Source organism: Capsicum annuum, chromosome 4 (assembly GCF_002878395.1).
Source record: "Capsicum annuum cultivar UCD-10X-F1 chromosome 4, UCD10Xv1.1, whole genome shotgun sequence".
NCBI lineage: Eukaryota > Viridiplantae > Streptophyta > Magnoliopsida > Solanales > Solanaceae > Capsicum > Capsicum annuum.
Window position 1 is genome coordinate 219,231,138 of NC_061114.1, and position 17,274 is coordinate 219,248,411.

The following is a 17,274-nucleotide window of genomic DNA, read 5'->3' on the forward strand; positions in this document are numbered from 1 at the left end:
AATCGAAATAATTTAATTTCGTTAAGGGGTGGGGTATTTTTAAGCGAAATATTTAATAGAGGGATATTTTTGACCTATTTCAGATAGTTTAGGGATATTTTTGATCCTTTTTCGAATTCCGTTAGAGGGAGGGGTATTTTTGAGCCAAATATTTAACGAAGGGATATTATTAGCCAAAAAAGGGACATTTTTGAGCTATTTCAGATAATTTAGGAATATTTTTGAGTCTTTTTCGTACTTAAAATAAACAAATCGAAGAGTTTAACGAACTTTCTTCAAGAAAAAGTTGTATTAAATCACTAAATTAATTAATTTAAATCGACAAAAGGAGTTGTTTCATGATAAACACCCTCCATCTTCTTGATCTTAGCCGAGAAAGGTATAACACCCTCCATCTTCAATCCTTGAAGTTGTGGATCGAGTCCTCGAAAAAGTAAAAAAGAGGGTGTTAAAAAAAATGAACTATGGTTAAAAAAGCAAATTCTCAAAACTAATGGACTCTCTTGTATTTTCAAGAAACTAGTGATGGCACCCCAAAAAAAATAAAAAAATCATATATCTAGGAAATGGCGCGATAGAACCATCTCCAACTTTACACCTCCGAACAGCTATATTATTCGCCCGCCGCGATGGATTTCAAATGCTCCGATTTGGGAAAGTGGAAGGAAGCTCTATGCTCTTACAAAGTTCAAATCGAGTCGCTAAATAAGCCTAATCTCGTCTCCCTTGATGATTTCTACCGGAATGAACTTCCCGGTGTTCTCCGGCAACGGAACCCTAGTTACATTACTACTCCTGAATTGAAGAAGCTAATGCAATGGAAGCTTACCAGAGGCAAATGGAGGTTTTTTTACTTCTATCTTCGTCTACTATATGCTTAAATATAGTACTTACTTCGTCCAACAATACTTGTTCATGAAATAGATGTTCAGATTGAAAAATCAATCTATAACTTATTCATTTTTACCCATTTTACCCTCTGTTATTAATTGTTTTCATTATACAATACATTTTTAAAAGCGTTGAATTAATTATATTTTAGTAAAATTGCCACTATTATTTGTTGTTTCTTGACAAGGTGTCAAGTCAATAGAGGAGAAGTATTGTTGGACGGAGGGAGTATGTATTTGCTTTTGATAATTGTTATGGTATATTGATTTGGTTATAAGTATTACTCTTTCCGTTTCAATTTATTTAACATACTTTTTTTTAGTCTGTTTAAAATAGAATAACCCCCTTTTCTTTTTTAGCAAATCGTTGGTTTCAACTTTGTACGTGGTATGTTTAAGACCACATGATTAGAAGGGGATTTTGGTACCACGCATTTCAAATTTTTTCTTTATTTTCTTAAACTCAGTGTCAATTCAAAACAGATCAGTCAATTTGAAACGGAGTTAATATGTTTGTGCTACTTTTTTTGTAGTTAATTTACTGTATTTTGAGGAATTGTCTGCATAATATGTGACTCAATCTGTTTTAATTTGTTTGATTGATTTTGACTTAGTATGGAGTTTAAGAAAGTAAAAAAACTCTTTAAATTCTAGTTAAACCTTCAAGTACAACGTTTCTTAATGTACCAACATAAACTACATGTTACTCTTCGCCCGCAAGAGTATAAACTATGAATTAAGCAAGACTCTTAAAAAAAGTCCGATAATTTGAAAACCTAGCAAGTGGCGTCTTAGGCAAATGTTAGGATACAAAAAATCCTCTAGGTTGATAACCTCGAAAGAGGCGGTTTAACCAAAAGTTAGGACGCAAGAATTATGCTAGACTGGAAACCTTGAAAGAGGCTGCCTAAAACAAAGGGTAGGATACAAAAAGTCAACTAAGCTGAAAACCTCGAAAGAAGCGGCCTAGACAAAAGTTAGAACACAAGAAATATCACTCTTTTCCTGAAGTACAAAATGACTTGATACTCTTCACCGAGGTACATATCCGGTTTAGAGTTTTATTCTAAGTTTAGTCTCATGAGTTCAGAAATATACATTACTCTGCCATTCAAGTGAAGTATGATGGACTAGAAGGTAACTTTTGAATCTTATACTCTTAACTAAAGATATATAGAATGTACCAAAATGTCTTTTATTTTTGTGATCTTAAATATGTCATTTGGAAAGTTAGAATTAATGAGTTCCCAGAATAAAGAAAAGAAACTTTTTATTTAAACGGATTAGGATGGAAGGCTAGTGCCAGTTTGAGTCGTTGGGGTAGGACATTACTTGGTAGATGTATTATTCTTGCTAGGACACCGTTGTATGCTTTATTACGAATGTGTTTACTATTTTTTGTTTATTATCCCTAGTGGGTGGCATATTTTTGTCTTGACATCTTGTTCCATGCTTTATTAAGTATTTGTCTATTATTCCTTGTCTTGAGCCCGGGGTCTATCGGAAATAGTCTTTCTACTTCTCTTGAAGTAGTGGTATGGACTGCGTACATCTTACCCCCCAGACCACTATGTGGGAATACATTGGGTTTGTTGTTGTTGTTGCTTCTTTTCTTGTCCGATTGAGCTGATTTTTGGACAACTTGTTTCTCTCATCTCAATCTTTGATTAGGAACAACTGGATTTGGTGACCTGTTGTTTCTGTTTTTCATCTGTGAGCAGTAGTTTCATTTTTTGTGCTTTTGCTCCTTTATTTCTCTAGTTTTGGTGTTGTGGTTTATGTATTGTTGCTCGTTGTTTGACACTTTTTTGGTGGCTATTTTGGAGAACATTATTGTAACTCTAGGTAATTATAGTGAAGGTTTTGATCCCGTGATTTTTTACTCTTTCATATCAAAGAGTTTTCTACGTAAATTGTGTCTCGTGTGATTGGTTTTATTCTTGTCTTGTCGAATTTGTTTAGTTGATCTATTTGTTGCCTCATTACCATTGTGCTTGGGTTTGTTTGTTTCCTCTTAGTTCAAATTGAAAGGAAAAGTTTCGACTTGAGTATTCTTCTGCTACTATCCTGTCGTGCACTTTGATGGTGCCATTGTCTTTCCCAACAAAATAGTATCAGAGCGTAGGTTGTTGTTGATTGTCGATTTGAATGATGGAGGCAAATATGAGCAAAATAGTGTGTTTGAATGGTAGTAATTATCATATTTGGAAAGGCAAGATGAAAGATCTTTTGTTTGTAAAGAAAATGCATTTGCCTGTGCTTGTGCCTACTAAACCTCAATCCATGACAGATGCGGATTGGGAACTTGAGCACCTACATGTTTGTGGCTATATCAGACAATGGGTTGAAGATAATGTAAGAAACCATATTGTGAATGAGATACATGCTAGAAACTTGTAGGTGCTCAAATTCCTAATCTTCATCTTTTATGGACTGAGGTTTAGTAGACGCAAACACATGCAAATGCATTTTCTTGACAAACAGAAGACCTTTCATCTTGCCTTTCCAACTATGATAATTATTGCCATTCAAACACACAATTTTGCTAATATTTTCCTTCATCATTCAAATCAACAACCTACTCCCTAATACCACTTTGTTGAGAAAGAGAATGGCACTATCAAAGTGCACGACAGGGTAGTAGCGGAAGAATACCTAAATCCAACTTTCCCTTTCAATTTGAACCAACAGAAAACAAGCAAACCCAAGAACAATGGTAATAATACAACAAATAAATCAGCCAAACAAATACGACAAGGCAAGAATAAAATCAATCACACGAGACACCAAATTTACGTGGAAAACCCTTTGATTTGAAAAGTAAAAAACCACGAGATCAAAACCTCCACTATAATCACGAAAAGTTACAATAATGTTCTCCAAAATGGTGTCGGGAATTGACTAACTAAACTTATTATCAATTAATGATTTGCGAAAGAGAAACCAACAATTGGGACAATTTTCTATTTTCTATTATCAAAATGACAAAGAAATGGAAATAAACTGAAAGCTAAACATAAGAAGTAGAGGAATCCATTGATAGCTCGAAGATCTGCAATGGAAGTAGAGAGAGATTTCAGAAGGAGAGAATTTGGAGAAGAAGCAGAAAAAATAGGGAAGGAAATACCATAATGATTGCTGCCTTTTTCTCTCTTTTGTTTGTTATGTTTATAACCACCTGGAGGCTAAGTTGGCGACTGCTAAACTGGCATGATCTGGGCCTTTGGTCTTCATTAAACAAGAACTAATCGTGGCCGTCCCTTCATTTCTTTATTGTTGCTAGACTACTAACCAACTTAACCGAATTTTAAAAGGTTTAAAAGGACAAGTTCATGACATTACTCCCCCTTTCAAACGATCCTTGTCCTCAAGGATTGGAGTCAAAATTAGGAAACTTAGCCTTCAAGAAATCATACTCTTCCAAGGAGGCATCTTCTGGTGCCAGATTAGACCATTGAACCAACACTTTGACAATAGCTGAGTTACCTTTTTGAACTAATTGTCTCTGCAGTATAGCCATCGGATAAACTAAAAACTGACCGTCATCATTAGTAATAGGTAGAGTGGTTTAAGCTACTGATTTAGCTCCCAACTTTTTCTCGAGGAGTGACATATGGAACACTGGATGCATCTTAGAAGTAGGGGGCAACTCTAGTTTGTAAGCTACTTGACCCACCCTGCTGATGACTCTAAAGAGTCCATAATACTTTGAACATAGCTTCAAGTTTCTCCTTAATGCAACAGAAAACTGTCTGTATGGTTGTAGCTTCAAGTAAACCATGTATGGTTGTAGCTTCAAGTAAACCATATCACCTGGTTGAAACACCCTCTCAGATCTTCTATCAACAAAAAGTTTCATCCTCTCCTGAGCCTTGTGTAGATTAACCTTAAGTAGTTGTTGCATCTGTTGCCTCTTCATTACTGCATCCCCAGCTGGAATGAGAGCTTCCAGCAATGGTCCCATAGATAATTGTGGAGGTGAAAATCCATAAAGTACTTCAAAGAGGGTGCATTGCAGGTTGGAATAGTAATTAGTATTGTATCACCATTCTGCAAAATGCAACCATTGCTTCCATGAGATGGTCTGTGGTTTGTCATACACCTAAGATAATTTTCAATACAACGATTAAACTCTCTCAGTTTGACCATCAGTCTGGGGATGGTAAGCTGAGCTAAATAAAAGTTGTGTCCTTTTGAGTTTGAATAGAGCCTGCCAAAAATTGCTCAAAAACACCTTGACAGATTGTCTCTGTCAGATACTATAGTCTTACGAATACCATGCAATGTCTGGACTCTTTTCCAGAATTTTTCAGCCACCTGAACTGCAGTAAAGGGATGGGACAATGTAATGAAGTGTGCAAATTTTGTCAACCTATCTACCACAACTAAGATTGTGTCTTTTCCTTTGGACTTTGGTAAGCCTTCAATGAAATCCATGCTGATATTTCTCCAAGCTTGGTTGGGAATAGGAAGAGGTTGAAGCAGACCTGGATATGCCACATTTTCATCCTTAATTCTCTGAAAAACATCACACCTAGCCACATAATCAATCACCATCTGTTTCGTCAATGGCCAGTAAAAGATTTGTGCTAACTTTTTGAATGTTCCAAGCTGGCCTGTGTGACCTCCAAAGGTGGAATCATGAAATAGTTTGAGTAATTGTGCTCTTAACTCGCCATGAGTACCAATATAAATCTCCTCTTCAATACTCCGGAATTACAATGCCACACCTGAGGTCCTTGTATATTGACAATTAACTAAGCTATCATTTTAGCAGCTAAAGGATCTCCTTCATAGCTCTAATAAATATCTTGTACCCATAAAGGAATTGACACACTAATAACATTAAGTTAGGGAGGTACCAGTTGTTCACCTGAGTTGCCTACATCTTCATGCTGCCTAGACAAGGCATTTGCAACTTGATTCTTAGTCCCCTTTTTATATTGAACCTCATAATCCAAGCCTAATAGCTTAGTAAGTCCTCTTTGTTGAACTGCAGTAGTTACTCTTGCTCTAGCAGGTACTTAAGACTGTGGTGATCAGTTTTCACTATAAAATGCCTGTATTGCAAATAATGCCTCCATTTATCAATGGCACTGAGTAATGCCTTGAATTCTTTTTCATATATTGACTTGTCCCTATGTTTTTGAGCTAAAACTTTGCTGAAGTATGCAATAGGTCTACCATTTTGTTTCTACCACTGCACTTATACCAGATTGGCATGCACCAATCTCTACCTCAAATGTCTGAGAGTAATCTGGTAGTGCCAAAATAAGAGTAGTGGCCAAAGCTCTTCTCAGAAGCTGAAATGCTTCCTCAGGTGCATGAGCCCATTTAAAGGTATCCTTCTTTAGTATATCAGACAAGGGTTTGCTTATACTTTCATGGTTAGCCACATATTTTCTGTAATAACCAGTGAGGCCTAGAAAACCTCAAAAGCCCCTCAAGGTCATAGGTCTAGGCCAATCCAACATTGCTTGCACCTTTTCCGGATCAGTTGACACCCCTTCAGCAGTATAACATGTCCCAAGTACTAAACCTTACTTTGCCCAAATGCACACTTTGATCTTTAAGCAAAAAGAGAGTGGTTGCTTAATGTTTGAAATACCAATTCCAGACGTTTAACATGCTCTTCTAGTGTAGGACTATATACTAGGATGTCATCAAAGAAAACTTCATCAAAGAATCAGTCCAAAGGGCATGACTCTGAAATCATAATGGCCATTGTGAGTTCTGAAGGCTGTCTTATACACATCTTCTGACTTCATCCTTATTTGGTGGTAACCTGCTCTTAAATCCACTTTTGAAAATATAATAGCTCCACACGGTTCATCCAATAGATCATCCACTATTGGGATGGGATATTAATCCTTAAAAGTTATGTCAGTAAGGCCCCTGTAGTCCACAAAAAACCTCCACGTTCCATTTTTCTTCTTGACTAATAAGGCAGGTGAAGTGAAAGGGGACTGAAAGGGGACTGACTATGTTGTATGATACCACTGGTGAGCATTTCAGTAACCTGTTTCTCCAACCCCCCCTTCTAATAATGAGTGTACCTATAGGGTCTCAAGCTAACCGATGAAGCCCCAGTTTTCAAGGGAATAACATGGTCTAGTGCTCTTATAGGAGATAATGATCTAGGCTCAGTAAAACTGCATCATATTTTTCTAACACCTCTTGTACAGGTCCCGAAGTTCCCCTTTGATCAGAGTCAGGATCTAATTATATCATAAACAAATGAGCCATGAGATTACGCCCTTTCCTCAAGAGTTTACCCATTGAACTACTGCTAATCATATTCATACTTCGAGTCTGGAACCGATATATGCCATTGTTTTAAAAAGATGACCAATTTATGTCATATAAGTGGATAGTGACCAATCTATACTTTGTGCACTTATTTAGTGCACAACGTTTTTTTTTTCAATGGCACAATTGCAAACGGTGTGTGAAAGTTTTCAGATTGTGCACTTTTTATGTGTACAATCCATTAATTTTCATATTGTGCACAAAAAAAGTGCACAATCCATTAATTTTTAGACCGTGCATAAAAAAAGTGCACAATCCGTTCATTTTTAAATCTATTATTTTTAGATCCAAGCTCCATCTTCTTTCCCTCCCATCTCTCTAAAAAAAATCTGACGGTCGTCCTCCTCTCCATCTCTCTAAAAAATCCTATGGTCCCCCCTCCTATCTCTCTAAAAAATCAAAATCTTGGTTCCCCACCTTGTCTTTAATTGTCCCGCGCCCTAATTCATTCCTAAAAATAGGGCATCCCGGTGCACTAAAGCTACCATTATGTAGCGATGTTCGGGAAAGGGCCCCACCACAAGGGTATATTGTACGCAGCCTTACCTTACATTTCTACCAGAGGCTGTTTCCTAGGTTTGAACTCGTGACCTCTTGATCACATGGTAACAACTTTACCAGTTACTCCAAGGAGCCCTAATCTATTCGTCTTGTTAGAAAAAAAGTTCAACGCCGTGGGGGCCCTTTGACGATCCACAAGTTAATTATTCCTTTCTCGCTTAACGTGGTATAAAAGAATTGAAAAAGGGTTAGTTTTACTCCATTGCTATTTGAAATTTAATTACTTTATTGTATGTTTAACTTTTTGGTTGTCTGTATTATGTTAAAGGTGTATTTTTGATATGGTTTTTTTGCTATATATCCATAATGAAAAAGAAAATGGGTTGTTGTGATGAAATTGTTGATCAATTTGAAGTTTCTTGGCTGTATCTATTTAATGGTGAATTTTTCAATGAGGTTTATAAGAACTAGTTGAAAGCTATAGTAATAATTCAATGAAAGAAGTAATTGACTGTATTTAAAAACACGTTTGGCTTCAAAGAAAGTGAAAGGAAACTAGGAAAGAATGAAGAACAAATGACGCTTCTTTTACAAAGTTAGAATTCTATTTGTATTTTTGGCTTATTTACATGAATTTTTTTGATGGATTGACTTGCTTATTAATTAATTAGTAAAATTTCTAATGACAAAGTTAGACATCTAATGATTGAGACTTCAGAGATGGGATCATATTTATTTGTACAAAAAGTAAGTAATTAACGTGAAATTAAAGTACATCTTGATTGTTATTTTTGTTTAGCCAAAAAATAAAACTAATTATTGCCTTTGTGTAGTATAGGTATTGTATGATCCTTGTGTAGTATAGGTATTGAATGATCCTTTTTCTTTGCTAGAACTTACCAGTAACTTTGCATGTTCTCTTTACCAATAAAACAAATAAGAACTTCTTCTAAGAAAAAAACTTTTGTTCTGTGAAAATAAAAACCACAACAACAATAACAATTAAATAGCTTTCTTTTGAATAGAAAAAGACCAACATCCCTATGAATACAAAGAAGTTGAAAATAATAAGTCAATGAAAGAAGTTGTCATTGTCTAATTAAGAATGAAAAGAAGTTGTCAATTTTTTATTGTACTATCTGTAGTTGTATTCATGTCTTAGTGGCGTAGATTGAATATTGTACTCATATTATATCTTCTTGATTAAGTGTTAGTAGCATATTTGTTTAGTTGATTAAGTCTTAGTAATATAGTTAAATTTTTGCCTAAAAATAGGAATCAAACATTGAGGAATAACTAGTGGTAATGAAATAATAATATATATAACATATTTTTTGATGTTAATAGAATTTGGTGTATAGGTCTATATAATGCATTAGATCTTGCATCCTAGGCCCATTGATGATCATTACTTACATTACAAGCGATTCACAGGTCACAAAGTTTGTGGAATGAAAATATTGATTGTAATGAGACTGTGGATCCAAAAATAAGTGATGTGGCATGTACGATTTTTGATAACCCCCAGCGCATCATAGATTATATTTCCAGGGCAGGGTTATGGGATGTTTTCAGGGTAGGTAAGATACAGCTTGACCATAAGCTCAACATGGCCATGATTGAGCAATGGAGGCTAGAGACACATTTTCCACCTACCCTTTGGAGTGAACACTTTGACCCTGCAAGATATCCAAATTTTGTTTGGATTACGTGATGAAGTAAATGTTGTGGTATATCTATATCTAATACACCGTAATTATGATTGGGCTAGGTTGTTACAAGTTCACGCTGACTTCACTCCTGCACCGATGAATTTTACAGGGACTAGCCGTCTTAACGTTGGTGTATTAATGGAGTATATTCGGCAGCAGGTAGTTCAACATCCTATTACAGATGAGACTCTTGATGATAGGGTTCGGAGGATAGCTCGACTATATATGTTGTTGATTTTAGGAGCTATCCTATTCCTGAATACATCGGGGAATTCCTTGAGTTTGCGGTACTTGAATTTTCTTGTTGATCTCGACTTGACGGGGACCTAGAGCTGGGGCAACGTGTTCTAGCCTATCTTTATTGGTGTCTTTGTCGGATATCTATTAGTGGGAAAAAACATAGAGGATTCCTTTCTATCTTCCAGGTATCTGATCTTATTATGTTAGTTTCAGTTCGATTATTCGTTAGTTTAGTTAACATTAGCTAATATGTAACTTTTAGATATGGACTTGGGAAAGGGTCTTGCCGGTCCAACCAATATCGGTTGGTGATATTGATGAGGATGAGCTGTTGATGCCATATGGTATGAAGTGGACGCGAGGGGTTAAGCGCGTTATAGAGGCACACTACGCCCTAGTTCCCATGAGAGATCAGCTTGATCATTTGGCGTCCGAGCAAGTATGTTTTCTTTATGTTCCATAATATTAAGTTACCTTATTAGTGTATGGTGATGATACATAAATATATGACTCATCACAATACACTAAAAATATGACATCGCCCGTCCCTATACATAATAAGGCAACTTAATATTAAGGAACATAAAAAAAACATACCTGCTCGGACGTCAAATGATCAAGCTGAGCTCGCATGGGGACTAGGGCGTGGTGTGCCTCTGTAACGCGCCTAACCCCTCGCGTCCACTTCCTACCATATGGCATCAACGGCTCATCCTCATCAATATCACCAACCGATATTGGTTGGAAGGGCAGGACCCTCTCCCAAGTCCATATCTAAAAGTTACATATTAGTTAATGTTAACTAAACTAACGAACAATCGAATTGAAACTAACATAATAAGATAAGATACCTGGAGGAAAGGAAGGAATCCTCCAAGTTTTTTCCCACTAATAGATATCCAACAAAGACACCAGTAAAGATAGGCTAGAACAACGCTTCCCCAGCTGTAGGTCCCCGTCAAGTCAAGAAAATTCAAGTACCGCAAACTCAAGGAGTTCCCGATGTGTTTGGGAATAGGATAGCTCCTAAAATCAACAACATATATAGTCGAGCTATCCTTCGAACCCTATCATCAGGAGTCTTCTGTAATAGGATGTTGAACTACCTGCTGCCGAATATACTCCATTGATACACCAACATTAAGACGGCTAGTCCCTATAAAATTCTTCGGTGCAGCAGTGAAGCCAGTGTGAACTTGTAACAACCTAGCCTAATCATAATTACAGTGTTTTAGATTTGGATATACCGCAACATTTCCCTCAACACATAGTTCAAACAAAATTTGGATATCTTGCAGAGTCAAAGTGACCTCTCCAAAGGGTAGGTGGAAAGTGTCTCTAGCCTCCACCGCTCAATCATGGTCGTGATGAGCTTATGGTCAAGCTATATCTTACCTACCCCGACAACATCCCATAACCCCACCCTGGAAATATAATCTATGACGCACTGAGGGGGGTTATAAAAAATCGTCCATGCCGCATCACTTATTTTTGGATCGATAGTCTCATTACAATCAATATTTTCATTCCACAAACTTTGTGATTTGTGAATCGCTTGTAATGTAAGTAATGACCCATCAATGGGCCCAGGATGCATGATCTGATGCATTATATAAACCTATACACCAAATTCCATTAACGTCAAAAAATATGTCGTTATATTATATTATTATTTAAATTACCACTAGTTATCCTCAATGTTTGATTCATAGTTTTAGGCAAGAATTTAACTATGGTACTAAGACTTAATCAACTAAACAAATATGTTACTAACACTTAATCAAGAAGATATAATATGAGGAGTACAATATTCAATCTACGCCACTAAGACATGAATACAACTACAAGTAGTACAATAAAAAATTGACAACTTATTTTCATTTTTAATTAGACAATGACAACTTCTTTCATTGACTTATTATTTTCAACTTCTTTGTATTCATAAGGATGTTGGCTTTTTCTATTCAAAAGAAAGGTACTTAATTGTTATTGTTGTTGTGGTTTTCATTTTCACAGAACAAAAGTTTTATCTTAGAACAAGTTCTTATTTGTTTTATTGGTAAAAGAAAATGCAAAGTTACTGGTAAGTTCTAGAAAAAGGATCATTCAATATCTATAATTCACAAAGGCAGTGATTAGTTTTATTTTTTGGTTAAACAAAAGTAACAATCAAGATGTACTTCAATTTCACATTAATTACTTACTTTTTGTACAAATAAATATGGTCCCATCTATTAAGTCTCAATCATTAGATGCCTAACTTTGTCATTAGAAATTTTATTAATTAATTAATAAGCAAGTCAATCCACTAGAAACATTCATGTAAATAAGCCAAAAAAATACAACTAGAATTCTAACTTTGTAAAAGAAGCGCCATTTGTTCTTCTTAGTTTCTTTTCTCTTTCTTTGAAGCCAAACATGTTTTTAAATACAGTCAATTAGTTCTTTCATTGAATTATTACTGTAGCTTTCAGCCCATTCTTATAAACCCGAAAAATTCTCCTTTAAATAGAGACGGCCAAGAAACTTCAAATTGATCAACAATTTCATCACAACAACCTATTTTCTTTTTCATTATGGATATATAGCAACAAACCCATATAAAAAATACACCTTTAATATAATACAGACAACCAAAAAGTTAAACATAAAATAAAGTAATTAAATTTCAAATAGCAATGGAGTAAAACTAACCCTTTTTCAATTCTTTTACACCACGTTAACCGAGAAAGGAATAACTAACTTGTGGATCGTCAAAGTGCCCCCACGACGTTGAACTTTTTTTCTAACAAGACGAATGGATTAGGGTGGGGGGACCATTAGAGACATGGTGACGGACCAAGATTTTGATTTTTTAGAGAGATGGAGGGGGATCGTAGGATTTTTTTAGAGAGATGAGAGGGGGGGACCGTTGGATTTTTTAGAGAGATGGGAGGGGAAGAAGATGAAGCTTGGATTTGAAAATAATAAATTTAAAAATAAATAGAAAAGTGCACAATCTAAAAGTTAATGGATTGTGCACAATATGAAAATTAATGGATTGTGCACACAAAAAAAGTACACAATCTGAAAATTATTGTTCACATGCCGTTTGCACTTGTGCCGTTAAAAAGAAAAAGCATTGTGCACTAACTAAGTGCACAAAGCATAGATTGGTCACTATCCACTTATATGGCATAAATTGGTCATCTTTATAAAATGATGGCATATATCGTTTCCAGACTCTCAGACTTCCCTCTTCCTCAACTGCATGTAAGATAGTTTTGTTGCCTTTCTTATCAATAGTAACACATTTCTTCTCATGATCAAACTTAGTGGGGTTGTACTTTTTCATCAAGTACTTTTTCATAGGCAGTACACAGTTTCATAAATGAACAAACTGTGATCGACTCGGGGTATGTAGCTGTTTATAGTTTCCCTATGAAAGTGGTTGTTATCAAAATGAAATTTAAAATGACAAGGAAATGGAAATAAACTGAAAGCTAAACATAAGAAGTGGAGGAATCCATTGATAGCTCGAAGATCTACAATGGAAGTAGAGAGATTTCAGAAGGAGGAGGAGAGAATTTGGAGAAGAAGCAGAAAAAATGGGGAAGGAAATACCATAAAGCAGAAAAAATGGGGAAGGAAATACCATAATGATTGCTGCTTTTTTCTCTCTCCTGTTTGTTATGTTTATAACCACCTGGAGGCTGAGTTGGCGACTGCTGAGCTGGCATGATCTGGGCCTTTGGTCTTCATTAAACAAGAACTAATCGTGGCCGTCCCTTCTTTTCTTTATTGTTGCTACACTACTAACTAACTTAACCGAATTTTAAAAGGTTTAAAAGGGCAAGTTCATGACAAATGACCACCAAACAAGTGCCAAACAATGAGCAACAATACATAAACCACAACACCAAAAACTAGTGAAATAAAGGAGCAAAAACACAGCTACTGTTCACGGATGAAAAACAGGAGCTACAGGTCACCAAATTCAACTCCGTCAGTTCCTAATCAAAGATTGAAATGAGAGGAACAAGTTATCCAAAAATCAACTCAATCAGACAAGAAACGAAGCGGGAATCGCAATTTGAAGTTGGCTGCTAGGGCTGAAATTTTGGGCAAAAATCTGCTCCATTTTTCTCTCTATGGCTGCTGAAAATTCTTTTGTGGATGGTGAAATAAGACCTAAAAAGGTCTATATAGCCCCATAGTAATAGGCAGAAGTGGGTTGGTCCAAATTGGGCTTTGTTTATCACATAGGAAGGGAAAAAGACCCATAACCCAACACGTAAGCCTACTAGAAAAATCCAAGTAATGTATGATCATTGTTATTCAGGCCTAGGCTGTTGGATTTTGTATCATCACTTGACGATGCTGTGGTGAGATCTGCATCAGAGAAGGCATTCCAGTCTCTACCTGATATCAAGAAAGCTATTTCGGAGCTCACTGTCTTGAAAGGCATTGGTCCAGCCACTGCCTCTGCTGTTCTGGCTGCTTATGCGCCAGATATTGCACCGTTCATGTCGGATGAAGTAAAGTTTATCATCACCTTCTTGCTCTGGAATAGTCTCTTTGCTTCTCTGCAGTTTGATAATTGAGGGGTACTAAAATGTTGATTTATGTGACAATGCTGTTTTGATAGGCAATGGTTGCTGCAATTGGTAACTCAAAAGACTATACTTTGAAACAGTATCTAGTTTTGGTGGACAAATTGCAGGCAAAAGCCAAGGTAAACTAGACTTTTTCTCTATGTTTTACTTATCATGATGCTTTCATCTGGGTGTGGTTAGCCTATTTTTTGAGAATGAAATCATCAAATTGCTCAAACTGTAAACTACTTTAGTTTGGTTCATTCACAATATGTGACAAAGGGCTTAAATTTCGATGTAATTAGGATTATAAATATGCACATATCTTTTGTCATCTAAATGACTGCCTGATTGCGGATCACACAATATTCCTCTAGGCTCTAATGACTCTATTGTAAACAAGGTAATCTATTGCAATCTTTTTGATCTAGCTTCCATCTAAAAGTTGGGTTGAACAAAGATGCTTTCTCTTCCTAGTTTCAGAAGTTAGTTTGATTAGCTATGATAATAATACATTATGCATGGATACCAGGCCATCATTTCTTGATTTCATACTTGTGCGTCATTTAGTATGTGGTTTTCTGCCTTCACAGTGCACGAGTATCTCATCATTCAGTTTGTAATTTGTTCCTTAAGTTTCACTCGAGACCACATTTTTTTGGTCTTCGCTCAAGACCACATTCCTGAGGAAAGAAACTAATAGTCTGCTCTGTGTTGACTTTGTTTACATGCATGCCATTCAGATGTAACCGCTTGTTCCTCTGCTGTTCTTTCACCAGGGCATCAAGGAATGCTAATCCCCCCTCCCCTCCCAATAACTCTTAGAAATATGTTTCATGGTCCTTGTAGTCGTACCTCAGACATCCTTCCCTTTGGATGAAGAAAACAACTTTTTTTCCAAAGAGAAGCTCTGTCTATGCTGGTGGGGGGAAGTGATCATTGTGATCATAGGTTTGGCTTCAGTAGAGATGAAGTTTGATTCTTTGGCAACTTGCCTGGTAAGGTTTGCATCAAGGACCTGATGAGATGGTGTAGAATGAAGAAGGCAATATTTATGTGTTGGCCTGAAGTAAATTTATGGTGTTCTGGAATTGAATTGACTTTTATATGCTGATTGATTCCACAAGTTTGAATGCCTAACATTTTGAAGTAAAAACACGTATAAGTAAGACCTGATTACCTAAGCCGTTAATCTTAGGAAGGATTTAGAGTGTGTATATTTTGAGAGGAAGTGTCTTTATACTAAACACGGTTTCTGTTACGCAATGCTAAGAAGCTTTTCCGTGAACCAACAAAACCTTTGTAGTGTTTGTCAGTCGTTTGAACTTTTATGCTTAACCCATGGCACATTGTTTATAGTTTCTCTGAAGCATTGAACCTACCTCATTTCATGTTCTTTTGGCAATTGTGTAATAGGAGCTATCAGCAAAAGGAAACTCTTTTACTCCATCAGATGTTGAAAGGGCGCTATGGAGTTCTGCTGTGGGTGCCAAATCTGGTGGGTTGTCACGAGAGCCTGGGGAGGTCAACTCAAAGCGGAAGTCCAAGAGGAAGCGCATACAGTGACTTGGATGATGCTGGTCGAGTTGGATAGATGTTGATCAATCAGTAAGTTCAAAGCTATTCTTGTTCGTAGGAATCCTAAACTGCCTGTATATATTGCAAATGCAAACCCTTAAAGGAAGTACTCTACTTTTGTTGTGTTTTAGGCTTACAATCAATGTCTATAGCACTGCTATGAGCTATATATCCTATCAACTTTGAAACCTTTTGTACAATTTTTTGTGGGTAAACCATTTCTTCATAATCCTATAGTTTTCTTGAAGTAGCACAAAACTATAGAAAGTAGAATCACATTACTTCATTGTAGAACAAGAAATCAAACTTGATTATAACTGTTAAAATTGAAAATCGAATAACACAACACAACTGGTTACTTTGGATATGTTCTGGTAAATGTCGTCTGTTATCCATAAGCTACTACTGTAGAAAAGATACAACACCAGTGATGTATATAATAGTGCAATGTCAAGATTCTAATTCTATCCAAAAAGTGATTATTATATTAGGATTCGTTTGAATTTTAAAGGGAGATGTGCATCGTCTTTATTGCTTGATTTAGCTGGCATACTTTAAAAAGTGAAGGGGTAAAAAGTGATTTCAGATAGAGTATCATGTGACAACTGAAATGCATGGAGCACTCATGTCTTCCTAAAGCCTATCTTGCTATAAAAGAAATTGAATAAAGAAGAATAGCACTTCTTTATGTTTTTTAAAAAAAGTCTAGCCATTGAACAGACACAAACTAACAGTATGAATTTTGAAGCTTGTAAACCCAAATAGATCCCCCTTCTTGTTGGGAGCATCAACATTGTTCTTACTTTTTTAGATTTTAAATTTAAGAACATGTTTCTTTAACAAAGTGAATTGATAAAACATATAATCTGATTGATTCGTGTCGCGCAATGTGTTTTTTTAGAACTTAAGGTATCTAGAAAACCACTAGCTCGACTAATCCATATTTGTGGCTGCCAAGGAGGGAGTAAAGTGTTTCTTATAAAGAAATTCTTTATTCTGGAGCTGAAATTAATATCTCTAATTAAGAATGAAAAAAAAAAAATCAATTATACAAGCACATACTTTAAATTTTAATGCTACACATGTTATGCATTCATTAGCTTATGGTTGAGAGGTTTTTGACAAAGTCATTTGCATCTCTTAGTCTTGCCCTTATATACTACTAGAGTCTAGAGATTCATTAATATGCTAGGCATTGCTAACCTTGGAAATTTCTTCATATGATAAATCAAACTGGTTGGGTCAAATTTTTGCTTTTGCTTTACTCACATCTTAGTCTATGCAACAGTCCTTAAAGAAGGGTTAGCATTAAATTGAAACTGCTTATACTAGTACCAAATTGGCTGAAAGAGCGTTGTTTAGCTCACACTAGTCATTAGTATTAGTAGTATATCGATTTAATACACCCCAATCTTAAATTACTAAAGGTCAACTCTATGAAAATTCTCTTATTTTATTGCCATCTTTTTA

General features: G+C 35.9%; 1 protein-coding gene across 1 annotated transcript; it reads left to right on the plus strand.

Moving 5' to 3' along the window:
- Positions 1-324: 324 nt before the first annotated feature.
- LOC107867272 lies at positions 325-16,004 on the plus strand. Its single transcript, XM_016713437.2, has 4 exons — positions 325-844; positions 13,974-14,169; positions 14,280-14,366; positions 15,643-16,004. The coding sequence occupies exons 1-4, from the start codon at positions 630-632 to the stop codon at positions 15,790-15,792; spliced, it is 648 nt and encodes a 215-aa protein (XP_016568923.1). The 5' UTR covers positions 325-629; the 3' UTR covers positions 15,793-16,004.
- The last annotated feature ends 1,270 nt before the right edge of the window (positions 16,005-17,274 follow it).